The 17,665-nt window shown below is 42.1% G+C and overlaps 1 protein-coding gene across 4 annotated transcripts in view; it reads left to right on the forward strand.

The window, feature by feature from the left end:
- Positions 1-17,665, forward strand: part of RFX8 (regulatory factor X8) — a 257,473-nt gene that overhangs the window by 223,220 nt on the left and 16,588 nt on the right. For 2 of the 4 annotated variants that reach the window (XM_043603128.1, XM_043603129.1), the window contains exons 8-12: positions 8,039-8,102; positions 12,042-12,152; positions 12,740-12,817; positions 15,413-15,526; positions 16,386-16,536. In XM_043603128.1, coding sequence (XP_043459063.1) covers positions 8,039-8,102; positions 12,042-12,152; positions 12,740-12,817; positions 15,413-15,526; positions 16,386-16,536 — 518 coding nt within the window. Of the gene's footprint in view, positions 1-8,038; positions 8,103-12,041; positions 12,153-12,739; positions 12,818-15,412; positions 15,527-16,385; positions 16,537-17,665 lie in introns of those variants that run through there. The other 2 variants (XM_043603130.1, XM_043603131.1) reach the window with 2 other exon arrangements.

Below are 17,665 nucleotides of genomic sequence, written 5' to 3' on the forward strand. Positions count from 1 at the left end.
ATTTGCCAAAGAGAAAAATAGGAATCTGAATTCTTGGTTTTTGTTGTTGTCATTGTGGGTTTTTTTCCCCTTTTTTGTAAGAGTATGCCTTCTTAGGAGCATCTTAGAGTAGAATGTACTCCAAACCCAGCAACAAGCCTCTGAGTCATTGAACTGTGTGTACGCTGTTCCATGGCATCCTGTTTGTCTTTTGTTCCCCTCTGGACCTTGCTTTAAGGAAAGAAATGGAAATGCCAATAAAAGCATCAGCACTGAGAGATTTGGCCAGGAACCAGGGATGGTAGCAAAGGGGTGGCTTTGGGGGATTCTGCTTCCTCTTCACCACCATCCCCCAACACTACAAAGAAGCATGTAATAATCTAATTAAGATTAATTTAGTCTCAGGGCATCTGGGTGGCTCAGTCAGTTAGGCATCTGACTTCAGCTCAGGTCATGATCTCACACTTCTTGGGTTCAAGCCCCACATCAGGCTCTCTGTTGTCAGCACAAAGCCTGCTTCTGATACTCTGTCCCCCTCTCTCTCTGCCTCTCCTCTGCTTGCATGTGCTCTCTCTCTCAAAAATAAGTAAACATTAAAAAGATGTTTTTAAAAATAAATTAAATTAAATTAGTCTCAAAATAAGCCCTTATCTCCTCCTTATGTCCTCCATGTTGCACCTCCAAAGGCCCATCAGTATAGAAACTATGATGCCCAGGTCTCTGACACCATCCATGTCACCCCTCCCTCCATGCAAGCAGAAGCAGCAGGAGGACATGATCCAGAGCCAGGGACTATGGCATTGATGATCCCCTTAACTGGACACTTAAATAGGTAGCCTAGGAGCAGATTGGGGATTTCAGCGTGTCAACAACATTCGTTTGCAGTGGGGTGGGGCGGGACTTGCGCTGAATTTTGCTAAAAAACTGCTGAGGCAGCGTCTACCCTGAACCAAGCAGAGACCAAGGTTTGATTTTCAAAGCAAATGAAAAGTTTGAGGCTTTTTTTTTTTTAAAGAAAAATGACTATAAATATGCAGTGTGTACCATATGAAAAGGACCCCTTCACAAAATCCATAACATTTTCCCTCCTGCTCCTCTCTCCGGGGTAACATAATTTTACAGGGAATAGGCCTCCCCAGATTCCAATCTTGTTTAGCTGGCATCCAGACTGAGACTTGGAGCTGGGTATAATTGCTGACCTAGAAACTCACTGCAGAATTGAGGCCAGAGTATGAAATGCTTTATTATTGTCTGGGGAGAAGGGGGGAATGGAGAGGGAGAGAGAGAGAGAGAGAGAGAGAGAGAGAGAGAGAGAGAGAGAACATGCATGCATGTATTATGGTCACATCTAGAGAAACAACCCAGATTAATTCACTGTTATTCTCTACCTCTCAGACAAAATCCCTGTTAATATGTCCCAAGGAAAACTTTTTTGTCATTTTGCAAATAGATGAATCCCATTCTACCTAATGTAGATTCTGAAATCAACTGTATAGAGTCTCATATTTCCTTCAGGAAATATGGAAACTAACCCTTGCCCTCATTCCTCCTCCAAGAAACCTCTGCCCACCTCTCTCTCTCTCTCTTTCTCTCTCTCTCTCTCTCTCTCTCTCTCTCTCTCTCTCTCTCTCTCAGCCTTTCCAACTTAAGATATTAAAGGCCTTTAAAAAGCTTCTAAAATTGTGCCTTCTACATTCCGTGCCTTTGTTCTTCAGTCCTTTGTTCTTCTGCCAGCTCAAGAGCCCAGGGGGCTGCCTCGGTGGGCCCCAGAGCCTGTGGAATCCAGGGCTGTGGGTCCACAGCTGGCTAGTTGTGCCAACAAAACAGAAAGGCGAAGGTTCGTCTTTCAGACCACACCACCCTGGAGGAGAATGAGTTCACAGGGAGCTGTCAGCCTGGCAACTGTGGGTACCACAGACCTAATGATGTCAGAGAGAACACCAGCAGCTTCTTCAGAGTCTTTCTCTAGCCCCGAGAAGGGCTTCTTTTCCTTCTGTTTGTGCAGCCATGGCACAGGGCAGGAGTTGAGCCTTCCTGGCTCTGATGAGCCCCAGAGGGCCTAACTCTTAGGTACTAATAAGGTATCCAAGTTGCAACCCGCTTTTTGGCCCTGTCCACCCTATGGTTTTCAAGGCTAGTTAGAACGTGTTAAGGTTAAAAAAAATAACGCATTACCTGATTGCTGCCTGGCAGTTCAAGAAACATACATGTGGAGAATTATATCCTAGACTGCACCCTTGCTTGGAAAAGATTTTGAAAGCAGGTAACGCTTCTAAGCTCGCTAACACTGGACGATCTAATTTGCTCAAAGCATCCCCTCACTCACCCATCTCCAGCCAGAGATGCCCGCTATAAGGCCACACGTTTGCTGTCTGCCGGTGGAGCTTGACTTCTGCTTGCTGAGTTTTACCCCAGGAGGGTGAATATAAATGAATTAGACTTTCAACACTTTCAAAGGTGTTTCCTGCGGTCACCATTTTGCAATTAAGTTGTTCATAAAGTCTAATGGGTCAGGGTACAGTTAAGCAGTATAAAAAGCAACAGCCCCCAATGCAGAACATGACTAATCTACGACACTCAGCAAACCAGTTTTACAAATAAGGTAGTTCTTTATTTTAAGTTTCCAAAACCTGACATCTTACTTTGTCCTTCTTGTGTACATTATTTTTCATCCTACCTGTACCTCTTGTAAGACAGAATGGTAGAAGAGGTATAGAGATGAGACTCTGAAGTCAGTGCCGGGTTTCTAGCTCTTTGAATTGTTTCTCTTTTCCAATATATAAAATGGGGATAATAACGAGTTATTATCTACCTACCTCGTGGATTGTTGGAAGAATTTAGGTAATACCAAGTAAAGCACTTAGCAATGAGTAAGTGCTCAGTGGATTGCAGTGATTAGTATCATTAGTATAAGCAAAATTATATCGAAGAAAGCTTTTTTGCAATCCTAACAACACATGTCTTTATATGAATACATATGCTTACTATTTCAGTTTTAGTTACAAAAATATTCATTAAGTTCATCGTCTCCTAATGAAACCGAACTAATTAATTCATGTGCTTAGAGGAAAACTTGAAATTAGATCCTTTAATGATCGGAAGATGAAGCACCTTGGCTTTGCATTCTGACACCAAACAATGGTCCACAAATTAGGTTTTATTACATTTTTATCCTCTTACCTTTGTAATTGCTTCAAGTTGTTTCACTGCTGTTGGAGTGATTTGAGAGGACAAATTACGAGGCCAACATGATGTAAATGAAAGCCTGGATTAATGACAAATGATGTCAAAACCTGAGAATGTGAATGCAAATTGTAGTTAAACTAAAAGAAAGTCAAGTGCCAAAAAGCTAACACTGCATTTGAAAGATTTTATGGGGGAAAAAAAAAGATGAGTTGTGTGCCATGTAATGACGTCTCCATCCTCTTCACGCTGGATCCTTCTTTAGCCAAATTGATCATAAAAATTAATTGAAGTAAAATGTGGTTCTCTTGCTGTGTCTACACTGCACTGAGTGAAGTGGACAATTTGTAGGGCCCCAGAAGAGTCTTCCTCCACTCTCCCTGCACGAGGCCCAGAAAAAAATCTTCTAACCATCATGTAGACCCTGGAGGGCTTGGAGTCCACGTGACCACAAAGGATATGGGCTCTGGGAGCTGGAACAGATTTTGGGGGTCATCAAAGCCCATCTCCTCCCTGTATAGGGTTGGAAAATTGAGGCCTTCAAAGCAACAAGCTTCGAGCAACAAGCTTAAGGCCACATCTCAAGTCAGGGGCAGAGCTTGACAAGGATGCCTATTCTATTGTACTATGCAAATTCTCAGCCTTCCTTCTTCCTGAGTCTCTCTCCCTCCATTTCCAGCAGACCCTTTGCAGCACCTCCTGACCCCATTCCCTATCCTGAATAGCTAAATCCTGACATCCTGGGTCTGGTCCAAGTTATGCCCTGTGGAGCATGAGCTGAGGGGACTGCTCACAACACAAGGGACATCACTGGGCAGACTCGATTCGGCACCATGAAAGCGTCTCAGGCCTCAGGGAATGATGGAAGAAGACATCTTAGACTGGAAGCCCTTCCTTCATGGCAAAGCTGGCTCTGGATATCAGTGTGGTTTTATTAGAACCATATTTTAGCAATGTCTATGCTTTTAACCACAACCTAATAAATGGCCCACGGGACTGAATCAAAACCACACCTGGAAAGTGATGCAGTGGCAGTGACCCCTAGAACATGAGACCATCCTGGCTGGCACTCTGAGAGCTGAAAGTGTCACCTCCAATGCTGTTTTGGCCTCCCTACCGTCACTGCCCCTCCTCTTGAGTAGTAGACCCCACCTGTCTACCACAGTCTCCAGTTCTAGCCCAACCCAGCCTCATGTAAAGATTAAAGCATGGAGCCAAGACCTGCAATGTCCATTCAGCCTAGTTGGCCAGATCTTCTGGATGCCAGTGCCCTTGTCTTGGGTCTCCACAGATCTCCCTCTTGGCACAAGGCTGGTCTCCAACAGTGATCCTCTGCTCACTTGCTTTGTAGTCTGCTCTGATACTGCCTCCTTCTCTCCCACTAGCTGGTGCATACTTTCATGCATCTTTGCTTGAAGGTTTGAGACTGGGTAATTTTTTAAAGAAATAAATAGGATTGCACTAAACCTAGACCCATGTTGTGAGCCATTGACCTGAACTAAGGCATCCCAAGGTTGGAAGAGGCCGCCTTGCCATTCTTCTGAATAAGCAAGCTGTCACTGTTTGGCCAGATGCAGATGGGCAATTTTTTTTTTTTAACATCTCTCTCCAAAGTTGACATTTTATTTTTCCTGTCACCATTGTTTAAAAGCATAAAATCCCCCAATTTAATGGTACAAAAATAAAATAGCTCCCCAGTGAGGATAGTTGGGTTGTATCCCCTAGTCTGATACGTAAAGGCTATAGTGCAGGGAGTTCCCCTTCAGTCTTCCTTTTCACAGCGAGGAGGGTAACGCCACCCTCCTTTTGATAGCTGTTGAATTAAACTCGTATTCTATATTGAACACATGGCAGAACTTGGGAGTTACATTTATAAATCCTAAATAATTGAGAGTGTCACTCTCAATTGAATGGTTCCAAAGCTATCAGAATCAGGGTTGGGCCAGAGGGGGTGAGCAATAAGGTGGAGGGTTTCCCTTCTCGTTCCTTTAAGTCCAAAACTAAACCTTCTAGCTTCCAGACTCCTGTTTGTAAGTATCTAAAGGAATTTCCCATGAAGATTGCTGTCATCGTCCAAAGAGTTTAGTAAGTGCTGTCCAAGTACAGTGTTGTGATAAGTACCAACCAGATGGGGTAGCTAATCACAAAGGAAACTCTCCTGAGCTTATCAAGGTGCCAATTTACAGGCATGTAACTGTTGAACTAACAAGAGGATAGCATGGACCTCATGACATATGTTCTCCTAACACCCTATATTTCAACTGTCTTAACTCCCACTCAATGTCTTTGCAATTATTTGTATAATTTTTTTTTCCTCTACAGAGGCTATCACCTCTGTAGAAAATATTAGGAGTAGCATATTAACACAATGTAGACTTGTAGAGAAATGACTCTACCTCCAATTTAGTGGAGGAAAGCCTCACAAATGATTTTTAAGACATTTCTTAAAGGCTGATGACTATATACTTTTATTTAACTTCCTTGTCTATTAGCCCTTTATTCAGTGAACTGCCATTTATGACATTTTCTTCTGTTTTATTTCAATCTACATTTTATCCAATGTTTTTATGTATTGTTTTTGGTCTTGTTGATGTAGTGTCCCAGAATTTGTGTGGCAATGGGCTATTTACAAATTTTACCTAGAGAAACTCCATCATGTTCCATGCCTACCCAAGAGATCATTGAGATATGACAAGTGGAATTCTTCACGTGTGGCTCTCCTTGCATCATCCATCAATCCATCATACTATGTGGAGGGGAGATATATATATCTCCCCTCCAGGTTGAACAGATCCCACATTCTGAAACTCTCTTGCCATTAAGCACTCCAAAGTACAATTCCCATTGTGATAACAACTCTTAGTGGAAGGTTAAAAGGGTGGCTTTCCAGTGCTTTTGATCCAGACCCTGAATCTATTTGCCCTGTTTTGAAATAGACTATTATGTGGAAACATTGATTAGATGGGTATCAAGTATTGTGCCCAGGTTTCCATGACTTGGGCTGGACACAAACCTTCAGCAGAGAGCTTCCGGGTTTTGGAGAGGCCGAGCAGGACCATAGTCTTTCCCTGTGTGAGATTAAAGCTATCTACCTCCATCTCCCCTGCTCCCCCTGATTCTCGCCTCCTTCCAGGCCATCTCATTCATGACCATTGCCTTAACAACAGATGTTGGCAAGGATGTAGAGAAAGAGGAACCCTTTTGCACTGCTGGTGGGAATGCAAACTGGTTCAGCCACTCTGGAAAACAGTATGGAAGTTCCTCACAAAATTAAAAATAGAACTACCCTATGACCCAGCAATTGCACTACTAAGTATTTATCCAAAGGATACAAGTGTGCTGTTTCAAAGGGTCACATGCACCCCAATGTTTATACCAACTCTATCAACTCTATCAACTCTATCAACAATAGCTAAAGTATGGAAAGAGCCCAAATGTCCATCGACAGATGAATGGCTAAAGAATATGGAGTATTACTCCATCAAAAAGAATGAAATCTTGCTATTTGCAACAACGTGGATGGAACTAGAGGGTATTATGCTAAGCGAAATTAGTCAGAGAAAGACAAATATCATATGACTTAACTCATATGTAGAATTTAAGATACAAAACAGATGAACATAAGAGAAGGGAAGCAAAAAGAATATGAAAACAGGGAGGGGGGACAAAAACATCAGAGACTCTAAAAGATAGAGAACAAACTGAGGGCTGCTGGAATGGTAGTGGGTGAGGGGAAGGGCTAAATGGGCACAAGGCATTAAAGAAGACATTTGTTGGGATGAGCACTGGGTGTTATATGTAGGAAATGAATCATTGGATTCTACTCCTGAAATCATTATTGCATTCTATGCTAACTAACTTGGATGTAAATTTTTTTAAAAATGACTATTGCCTTGCTTCCAGAAGCAGAGCACTAGCCCACTGCCTTCCTCTTCTCTTTGTATGATTTCATAGAGTTGAAACAGTCAGGTATGAGGATGTGTATTGACTTGGAGTGGACAGAGTAGCCACAGCTCTGAGGATTGTGGGGGCACTGGGGGAAAAAATGTCATTTCCTCTGGCATCCACAGAAAACACATTCCTTTTGAAAAAGGGGTCATCTCTCGGCTACCAGTTTCTCAAATACCTGGAATTAAAGGAAAATGTACCAGAATGCATAGATAGGACTGAATGTGTTCTCTATGACATATGAATGTCTCCATTATATAAGGTATGAATCCAAGAGGCATGGTGAAATAGGACATACATGTCATTATTCTCACTTTCCTCATTCTGTGAAGGTGCTCTGCTATATCCATCCACTCAGAGGATATTCTCATATATGAATTGATAATTTTAAAAGCCCCAAATCAGGGACACCTGGGTGGCTCAGTCAGTTAAGCATCTGACTTCGGCTCAGGTCATGATTTCACGCTTTGTGGGTTCAAGCCCTGTGTTGGGCTCTGTGCTTGGAGCCTAGAGCCTGATTTGTATTCTGTGTCTCCCTCTCTCTCTGCCCTCCCCCCCCCCGGCTCAAAAATAAGTAAACATTTAAAAAATTTTTTAAAAGCTCCAAATCAGAAAGTATAAGACTTCATTTCCATGATGATTTTTCTTTTCTCTCAGGAGCAAGTTCTACCTATGATGACATCATAAATTTACTTCTAAGGAGAATAAACCTCTCAAAAGAAATACATGGTTACCCCAGTTATAGAAATTGATTTTTTTAACTCCAAGCAGGTGCTAATCACCAGTCATGTATAGAAACTTGGAAGAGAGTTTTGAAATACAAGTTATACCCCATATAAGTAAACTTGCTGCAAAAAAACACTTCATACTTGTGCTCAGAAACAGGTGGCTTACTAAAATTATTTCTGTGTTATCTGTTCTGTCACAGTGGAGATATCATTGCCTTTGAAAAATCTACTAACTATAACAGCATTATCCAACAAGAAGGAACAGTGAGTATGGAATAAAATAAATTTACTATAATAGAGCCTGCAATATTCAGTAATTGCCTGATTAGATGCAAGTGTTTTCCTATGTTTAATGTTCTTAGTATGTGTGGCCCTTAACCACTCACCCATTTTACCAGTGTTGTTGATTATCCACCATGTACCTACCACATCCTATGCTGGGACAGGTGTCCTCAAGGAGCATATTGTTTTGCTGCACATCAGCTGTTTGTGTTTCTTTTGCTATAATTAAGAAGGATGTTTAGGTTGTTGGCAATACATTTGTGTGAAAATGTCTCCATATTACAGTTATAGCTTTTTGAATTAGGACACCAGAACTATTAATAGCTAATCTATGACATCATGAGTTGAATTTTGCTTAAGTTGGCCAAGACGACACGATAGTACTTTGATACTGTCTTGTTGAGAGGGTCATTGAATGGGTAACTTTTTGAAAACTTGTTTTGTGACAAGCATTCTTGAGGACTGAATGGGGTGTGAGAGAAAAGTAAAAACAAACTCCCTATACGTGAATAGAATACAGTTTCATGGCTGGGAAACTGAGATAGACATGAAATAACTGGTGTACTGTGGAATAGGCAGGGTAGGCTGTAGGTGGATTGGGAAGTCCAAAGTGGGATTGGGGAGAAAATGTTGTAGTGGGCCAGAGTGACTAGGGAAGGTTTCATGGAAGAGGTGGCCTGTGTTCATTTCCTATTGCCACTGTAACAAATCTAGCACAAATTTAGTGGCTTAAAACACAAACTGATTTTCTTACAGTTCTGGAGATCACAGTCTGATATGGTTCTCACCAGGCTAAGATCAAAGTGCTGGCTACAGTCTTTCTGGGGGTTGGAGGGGAGGATCTATATCTTGTCTTTTCAGCTTTTGAGGCTGCCTATGTTCCTTGGCTCCTTTCTCAGTCTTCAAAACCAGCAAAGGCGGGCTAAGTCCTCACGCTGCCATCTCTCTGGTTCTTTGAAGCTTGGAAGGGCTCCCCCCTGTTAAGAACCCTTGTGATTACATTGGGGCTGCCTGGATGCTCCAGATAATCTCCCTATCTCAAGGTCCTTAACGTTAATCACATCTGCAAAGTCCCTCTTGCCATCTAAGGTTCTGGGGATTAGGATGTGGATATCTTTGGGCAGTCATTAGTCTGTCTGCCATACTGTTCTTGAGCTGATCCTGGAGGGGTCACTCAGATCTTCTTTTAGGAGGCATTCATCTCGAGAGTGTAGCTTGCATTCACGTTAGGAAGTGTGTGGGCAGTGAGGAGCTGGAGGTGAGGATTTGGGGAAACCGTAGGCTCTGGGTGGGATCAGATGGCAAATAGCTTGTCAAAGCCAGGCTGGGGAATTTAGATTTGAGACTGTAGGCCACCACTGAGGCAACTTTAGAAGGAGAACGACAGGATACATTTGCTTTGGGAGTGATAATTGAGGGAGCAGTGTATTCAAGGATGCAGAAAAGACCAAAGGCATCCCGGAGAATTGATAGGGGAAGCAGATAATACCTAGTAGATTGGGTGTTGATGGAAAGGGTCCCCCATTGTACCTCCAGGGTGAGACACATTGTATGTGCTTACTAAAGATTACAATGACATTTGTTTAGAACTACTGAAAATTCCAAACTGCATTTGATATACCTGGAAAATCTAAATAGAATTTCTCACATTTTTCTTTGTCATTTTGCTGAACTATTTCTGCAGAATGGGAATCCCTCTGATTCTTTCCTGAATGCCTTCTCCTGAAGAAATTCCAACTTCAGTGGTTCTGTAATAAACTTTCACTTTAGATTTATGATTATGTATATTATAAAGAAAAGATTTCAATCATGATTTTAAAACATTTTTCTTTCCTGAAAGATCAATTCTTTTCATAGGAAGAGCTGGGAAGGAATTAACTTCAGGAACACATAACTTTGCTTTTTATTATTATTTTTTGGTAATCAATTACTTTTACATGGTCCTTGTAATGATTTCTTACATTACTACAATAGTACATATACAGACTTTGAACAGGTAGAACAGTGATGCATTTGCCATGTTGAAATGTAGAAATTTCTGCAGTGAGACAGAGAATAGTCTGACTGGAACTATGCTTCTCCACTTGAGCATGCATAAGGCTCACTAAGGAGGCAGATTAAAATGATAGATTGCAGGCCTCATCTGATCTACTAGGGCCCTAGAGATATGAACCCCAATTGCTCCCAGGGATTCTGATGTGGATGGTTTCAGGACCACACCTGAGAAGCACTGGCTTTGATAATAGAAACATAAGCCTCAGGAACATTGATGAATACAGGAGGTCAGGGTGTGCTGTGGAGAAAATGGATGTAGTTAGGGTAAGATGTGGTAGGTAAGAGAAGCCAGCCCAGAGTTGGACTGGATGATTCCTTAGTGCTTCTCTAATAGAAGATTAATGACCAGGACAGTGAACTCCATGAAATAGCCCCATTTTTCTTGATGACCCACACCCACATGCTAGAAGAGCTCTCCATCCAATGACTCCAAATGAAGCCAGTGTTCCAAAGTGGTAGGAATGAAGGTTGAATAGCACCCAGTGCAAACCCAGTGAGAACCAAACAGCACCCAAAGGAAATGACATTTTTGGAGCTGTTGCCTTTCTACATGACTATGTATTTATTTAGACACATATACCTCTATTTTTATTTAAAAATATATATCAATAAGGTGAATTTCAACTTGGCATCTTCACAATATTAAGTGCATACTGTGCATTTTTCCAAGGAGAGGAACAATTGCTTTCATCAGAATCTCAAAGAGGTTCAGGACCACAAAGAGTTAAGTAGTACAGATTTTAGGACACTAAGAAGGCTGTTGACCATGACCCCTAATCTTCTCTGATCCTCACTGTGATGTAGGTTGATAACAAGGAAACATGAGAGGAGGAAGCTGGTAATGTCTGTTCTCGAGTATGTGCAGCACTGTGTGGGATGGGAGCTGAGTGCTACTCCTATCCATAAGGGTGGGTGCAGGTGGTTCGAAGGCCATTCTGCCCTCAGGTGGCTTGCAGACAGGAACATACTGCAAACCCACATAAACAATCTACTAAGCAAGATATAAGTGAGTAGCTCAGTAAGGCTCTAAGTATATAAGATCTGAGAAAGCTAAGGATGAAATATTGATCTTAGAACTGTACTGTCACAGAGCACCATTGAGTTGGAGAGACACTGAAGACGAAAACCCTCATGCTTGTTGTAATCAAACGTGGTGGGCTATGCCATCTCAATTTCCAACTCAAAGGAATGATTTCATCCTACTCTATTGAAAATGGGAATTATTTAAAAGTAGTTCAGGAAAATCTTGAAGAAATCACTTAAAATAAAACCAATGTCCTTCAATCAAGAGTGATCATGCCTTCCCTTGCTCAAAGGGGACAGCAGGAAGGAATGTTGAATTTGCTTTCTGCCATGTTACCTTTTTTCCTCCTTGATGGAAACATTTTACCATTCTGTAATTTGTACTTCTAAAGGCTGTGCTCTTCATTTTCCTTGGTAGTTAGCCCTGAGATTTCTAATATGGGCATCATGACCTAGACAGGATCCGGTTTTATTTCAAGGAGGGACAGTTATATAGACAAGGATTATATAAATGCATTTGTGGTATTAAATTATTCATACATAATATTTTCATCACGTTACTATATAGCACTTGTAATACATGACTGCAAGAGTGATACATCTGGGTAATATACTCAGTTCTGACTGCTTCCTGATGACCATAGTTTATAGAATTATAGGAGAAAGATAATATCACTTCGAATGAAATAAGGGGGAAAGTTGCTGGATCAATGATATATCCAGAGTGTGTATAAAAGTTTGCATAGAACATTAACCTGTAGTAGCAATGTGATCATAACATGGTTTATATGCAAGAAAATTCATTTATTTTGAAGAAATAATCCGTGTATAAATGGTTTCTAGTGTGAAAATCATTCACCGATAAAGACAGACCCCATTGGATCCCCTTTGTCTGAATTCAGGAGATGTCCATTCTGGGAGCAAGAACTGGCAAAGAAGTACTCCTACAAAATGGTAGGCTTGCACACATGGGGGAAAGTAACTTTTCACGCATTTGATGCCTAGGGGAATAGGTGTCTTCTTATTTTGTTGTGATCATTTGAACCAGATGGAGTACATTTGCCTTCTGCCAGACCTGTGAGCACCAATGTTCCCTCCCGGGGCTTGGTGTCAGTCAGGAGGTTCAGGTCTTCCCCTCACATCTTACAGAAAGGCTCCACCTAGGACCACTGTGTCATTAGAGTGAGGGCTTCCCTATGACAGAGCAGAGAACAGATATGCAGGTTTTCTAGAAGCTGGGACTGGGGAACATGGAGGGGCAAACTGGGGTTTAGGGAGAAAGATGTCAAATATTGGTGGCCTCTTTAGTGGATGGTACAGACCCTAGAGTTATGACATCAAAATTGAAGCTATGTCAACGTTAGGCCAATAACATGTATGCATTGCTACACATAAATAAACAACACTGGAAGAGCTCAGCTACTGTTATATCAGAATTGCAACATGAGCAGCAGACTCTAAGGGCTTAGAAAGATTCTTTGAGAATCAGTTCATTCTGGAAGTGCCCCTAAAACTGAAATGATTTTCCATATCCTTCCTAGATGGCCTTTCTTGCTGATGAATACTACAACTATTGCCAAGAGATTTTACAAAACGTGAGGAACCAAGAACTTGAGAGGGTAGGGTTTTATCTATAAAACACAAGTATTTATGACTCATCATTAATCATTGTACTTGAAAAGACCCCTCAAGGGATGTCAGGTAGTAATTTATTGCACTGAAGTGCTTAGAAGGCAGCTATTTATAGTTATTGAGGTGATACCTGAGGTGATATTTTTATTCAGTTTAATCATTTGGAAATTTTCCAAGGTGCTAATATAACCTTATGCTTCAAATATAATTCAGCTATTTTTTAAGATGTAATTCCTGCTGATTTTGAATAAAGTTGTTGGTAACATTATTCACCCTAGAATTTTCAGTAACACTAAAGAGTCATTTTACTGATAACCTGCTAACTGAAAAGGAAGCAAGACTTTGAAGCAGGGTCATCTGTGTTGTAATGATTGGATGATTTTATTCTAGAATTGGCTGTGAAAAACATTAGCAAATCTTTTAACCATTCTGAATTTTATCTTTTTCCATAGAAAATCCAGGGGAACAAGTGCACATTTAAATGAAATCTTTTTTGATGCCTAGTGTTTTAAGTACTTCAATTTTGGGTGATAATGTTCATTGGCATGAGTTCATTTAGTACTTATTGTGTGTAAAACATTACAGTGAAGGAGATACCAAGGTGTTTTCAGGATGGCCCTTGTCCTACTAATGCAATTTTATAAATATCCATCCACATTGGATATCTAATATACTCCTTTCCTTCATTTGCTCATCAAACATTAACTTAATTCTTACCCTGTGACTAGAACCATTTCTGGAACTAGGGAACGTATTCTTCATAAGGCTTATAGTCTGGTACTAAAAGGAGCAATACAAGCCAATAAATATGATACAATATGGCAAGTTCTAGAATGGCAGTTTGATTGGATTGTTTTGGGTGCCAGGAGGAAGAGTAGTAAGATGGCTGAGAATCTCCCGGGGTGGGGGGGGAGCCATGTTGCTGTTGATTGCAGTGAAAAAGCAGAAGTTCAACAGACTCAAAGTGCAGTAGGAAAGGGGTTCCAGGTAGAACCAATGGTGTAGGCAAAAGCAGCAAGATGTTCACAGGCAATGACATGACAGAAAGGTCACTATGACTAAATGTTAATATCTCTTAAGGAGAGAACCAGAGGGAAGGTGTGAAAGTAGTCTGGTGCTAGAAAGGGTCTCATGCCCTGTGAAGAATTCTGATTGATTGAGAAGCGGGGCAGGGGGAGTGGTTGGAGACAGTGATGCAAGATCACCATACGGGAGCAGAGGACAGTGAGGAGGTTTTGTCATAGTCAAGGTGAGAAGTGAGGGAGGAGGTCTGGAGCAGTGACAATGACATCAGAAAAAAAGATAGACAAATTGGAGAAATATTCCTAAAGCAGATACAACAGGATTGGATGACTTTGGGAAGGATTGGTGAGAGAGTTATCAGAGATGAGCCCATGGTTGCTATCTCATTAAAACCCACCAACCCTGGGGCGCCTGGGTGGCTCAGTCGGTTGAGCGACCGACTTCAGCTCGGGTCATGATCTCACGGCTTGTGAGTTTGAGCCCCACATCGGGCTCTGTGCTGACAGCTCAGAGCCTGGAGCCTGCTTCGGATTCTGTGTCTCCCTCTCTCTCTCTCTGCCCCTCCCCGCTCATGCTCTGTCTCTCTCTCTGTCAAAAATAAATAAACATTAAAAAAAAAACCCACCAACCCCAAAAAGCCATGCTCCAAAGTTACCAAACTGACAGTAAAAGGATTAATAATCCTTTCATCCCACTATTGTATTTTTGTTCAATATCTATGAGTCTCCTTGGAGATGTCTTCTGAAGAATTAATGCCCTGGTAACAAGATTTCAAATCACAGGTTCATCATCAGGCACTTAAGAGAGTTGGCCCTAACTTCCTTGGCAGCCTACATACAGGGATAGTCCTTGCCTGGAGTCATTGGCAGGTCCTCCTGTCAGGGTTTCAATGCTTCAAAATATTTGAGCTTACAAAAATCCCTGAAAGGCAAGAGTCTTTATTAGCTGGCATCTCATGTTGGTCATCTGGTTCAATAATAGAGTCCGAAGAGTCATCATGGGCAAAGATAAAGAAAAGTAAGGAAGCTGCCATTTTGTCCCACAACAAAAAGTATCTACAGAAGTCTTTAAAGAAGGCCCCTATGTAGAATGATACTGGTCCTCTTTTATCACAGAGTCTTTAGGTGAATTCTAAGTTGTCAAGGAGGAAGCCTCTTTGATTACATACTGTTACACATCCTTCTGAGCTGACAAATAATTGAGGGAGTCAGTCAATGAACATTTATTCTAAACTGTGGTCTGTGGTCTGTGCCCTGTGGCCAGATCTTTATCCTGTTACAATCAACAGGAGCCCCCTTGTGGTCAGAAACGGCCTTCCTTCCAGAAAACCATGAAAATTACGTTCCATGTCTTCCCATCCAACTGGCAGTTGCTCTCTGATAGGCTACTGGAAAGAATACTTCTAAAACACAGCCTGGAAGAGCTCATAGACAAAGTTTTACATTAACTGGACTGAAATTCATCCCATTATCACTTGGAGCTGATTAAATATGTAACGGGGGATTAGTCTCACCAGACACAAAATGAGTTTTTGGAGGTATGTTCTATTCCCTCATCAGGTGGAGGACTTGCTCACTTCTTTCTGGAAATCTCTGCAGCAAGACACAGTCATGCTTATGTCATTGCCTGATGTGTGCCAGCTCTTTAAATGCTACGATGTGCAGCTGTACAAGGTAGGAAGATATTTGTTTGCCTTTCCTTTCTAGAAATCGATACCGAATGCTGGGATTAGAACCACAGCCCTCCTGCTCTGCAGTCTCTGTGGTCTTCAAGCCCTCTGAGGAGTAAATAGTGGTGTTGATGGACCACGAGCCTTTTGATCTTTCCCTAAAACTCAGCTTTTTTTTTTTTTAATTCAGCGAAAGTTACCTCATGTAAAGAAAAAGCCAATACACATGGTGACCTATGGTTCCAGCGATTACTGAACTCTGCACTAGGTCAAAGTTCTTTCTCTGGTAATTTCAACAAAAGAAGACTTTTTAGAATGAGTAATTGGAATAATTGCTTTGGAATATACCTAATTGCCAGGGTTTTCTGGTTGTTGTTGGGTTTTTGTTTTGTTTTGTTTTGTTTGTTTGTTTGTTTGTTTGTTTGTTTTTAATGCTCTATCTCTAGAGTGGTTATCATTATTTGGGGATCAGTTATATATAATTTCTGTGGTTCTCCTTAAGCTGGCCATGAACCTTTACCTTTTACTTTATTACCTTTTAGGAAATAGTCTAGTCCTTCAAAGTTTTTAACACAAAGGTTGAAAAACAGTGGCTGGGTTCTCAGCCCTTATGTATTTGGATTTGACCCACCTACTATTGGCTGAAATAGTGTTTCTTAACATTTTGAATCAATTAGCAATGTTTTAAGATCTTTAAAAAAAAAAAAAACATCCTGGTTGCACATCCTGCACAGTGAGCAGTGAGTGGCCAAGCCGCTGGTGGCTTTCTCTCTGAGTTTGTGGCACGTCTGACCATGGCCACTTGTAACTAGAGGACCCCTACCCTGGGCAGCAGCCACCACATCTTAACGATTCTGTTGCAGGGAATTGAGGACGTTCTCCTTCATGACTTTTTGGAAGATGTTTCTATTCAGTACCTGAAATCTGTCCGGTTATTTAGTAAGAAATTTAAGCTGTGGCTACTTAATGCTTTGGAAGGGTTTCCCGCCCTCGTGCAGATCTCCAAACTCAAAGGTAGGTTTCAGTGAAAAAAAAAAAAAAAAAGAATTCTGTTAAGAGTAGATGACGTATCTGACTTTCAGACTGAGGCAGGACACCTCAGTTGTTGGGTAACTCTTCCCCTCCTGCACTAACCTGTGGTATGCAAGGCATGACCACTTCAGATCTGCTGGTGTTTGCTTTAGTGCGATGATGGGTCCTTGTGCTGATCCACCCACACCCTTTCACTATTGCCCCTTATAAATACTAACAGGGACTTCTGACAGGCCCTCCGGGATAGAGGTGCAGGGAAGGAGCTGGCCCGGCCTCCAGCCCCTGGCTGATGCGGCCTTCTCAAACCAACCCCCGAAGGCAGCCTACAGTCCTTGGGCTCACTGGCCACGCAAGCAGGGCTGACCAGGGCTCAGGTTCCAATATTCTTCCGCCTCTTTGTGCTCTGTGTGGCCTCCCGCAAGTCTTCAAAGAATATTGCTCCCTCTTTTGAAATCCCTCCCATGCCCTTAACTTTCTTACACCTCTTGGGCCACAGGGGCATTGACACCTTTGTGGTCTCAGTCTGCCCATTGGCTTTCTAGAACACTTTCCCTTCCATCGTGCTGCCAGATGGTAGTGGCTGAATACTACTTCCCCCAGGCTGCTTGCCTGCTCCAGGACTACAATGGCTTCCTTTAAATGCCAGCATTCCCCACGTGTGTGTGACATGTTTATGGTCCTGGAAATACCCATTTTCTCCCTCCTGCCTCTGTGAGGTTTTCCACCACCACCTGTAGCTGCTTCCAACAGCCTCCCCACCAGGACCCTCCTTTTCCTGGGCCAGCTTGCTCAGGGCTGAGTCTTGCTTTCTTTGCACACTGTTTGCTACCTTCTCAGAGTGCCCACATAACAGGACCATGTCTAATTTTAACCCACCAGCCCTGCACCCCTTGCTGGGTTCAGTACTCACACTGGGAATCTTGATCTCGTGTGACCCACCTGAATCATGGAACCATGACCACGAGACTGCCAGCCAAGAATCCTCAGGGAGGGGGTGCTGCAGGGAATGTAAGGTCTGGAACTTGCTGTGGCAGAAGATCCATGAAGTGGGGAGACCAAGCCCCACTCCAGCTTTCCTGTGATGGCTTTACCTCCCATCTTAACCCAACCC

Source organism: Prionailurus bengalensis, chromosome A3 (genome assembly GCF_016509475.1).
Source record: "Prionailurus bengalensis isolate Pbe53 chromosome A3, Fcat_Pben_1.1_paternal_pri, whole genome shotgun sequence".
NCBI lineage: Eukaryota > Metazoa > Chordata > Mammalia > Carnivora > Felidae > Prionailurus > Prionailurus bengalensis.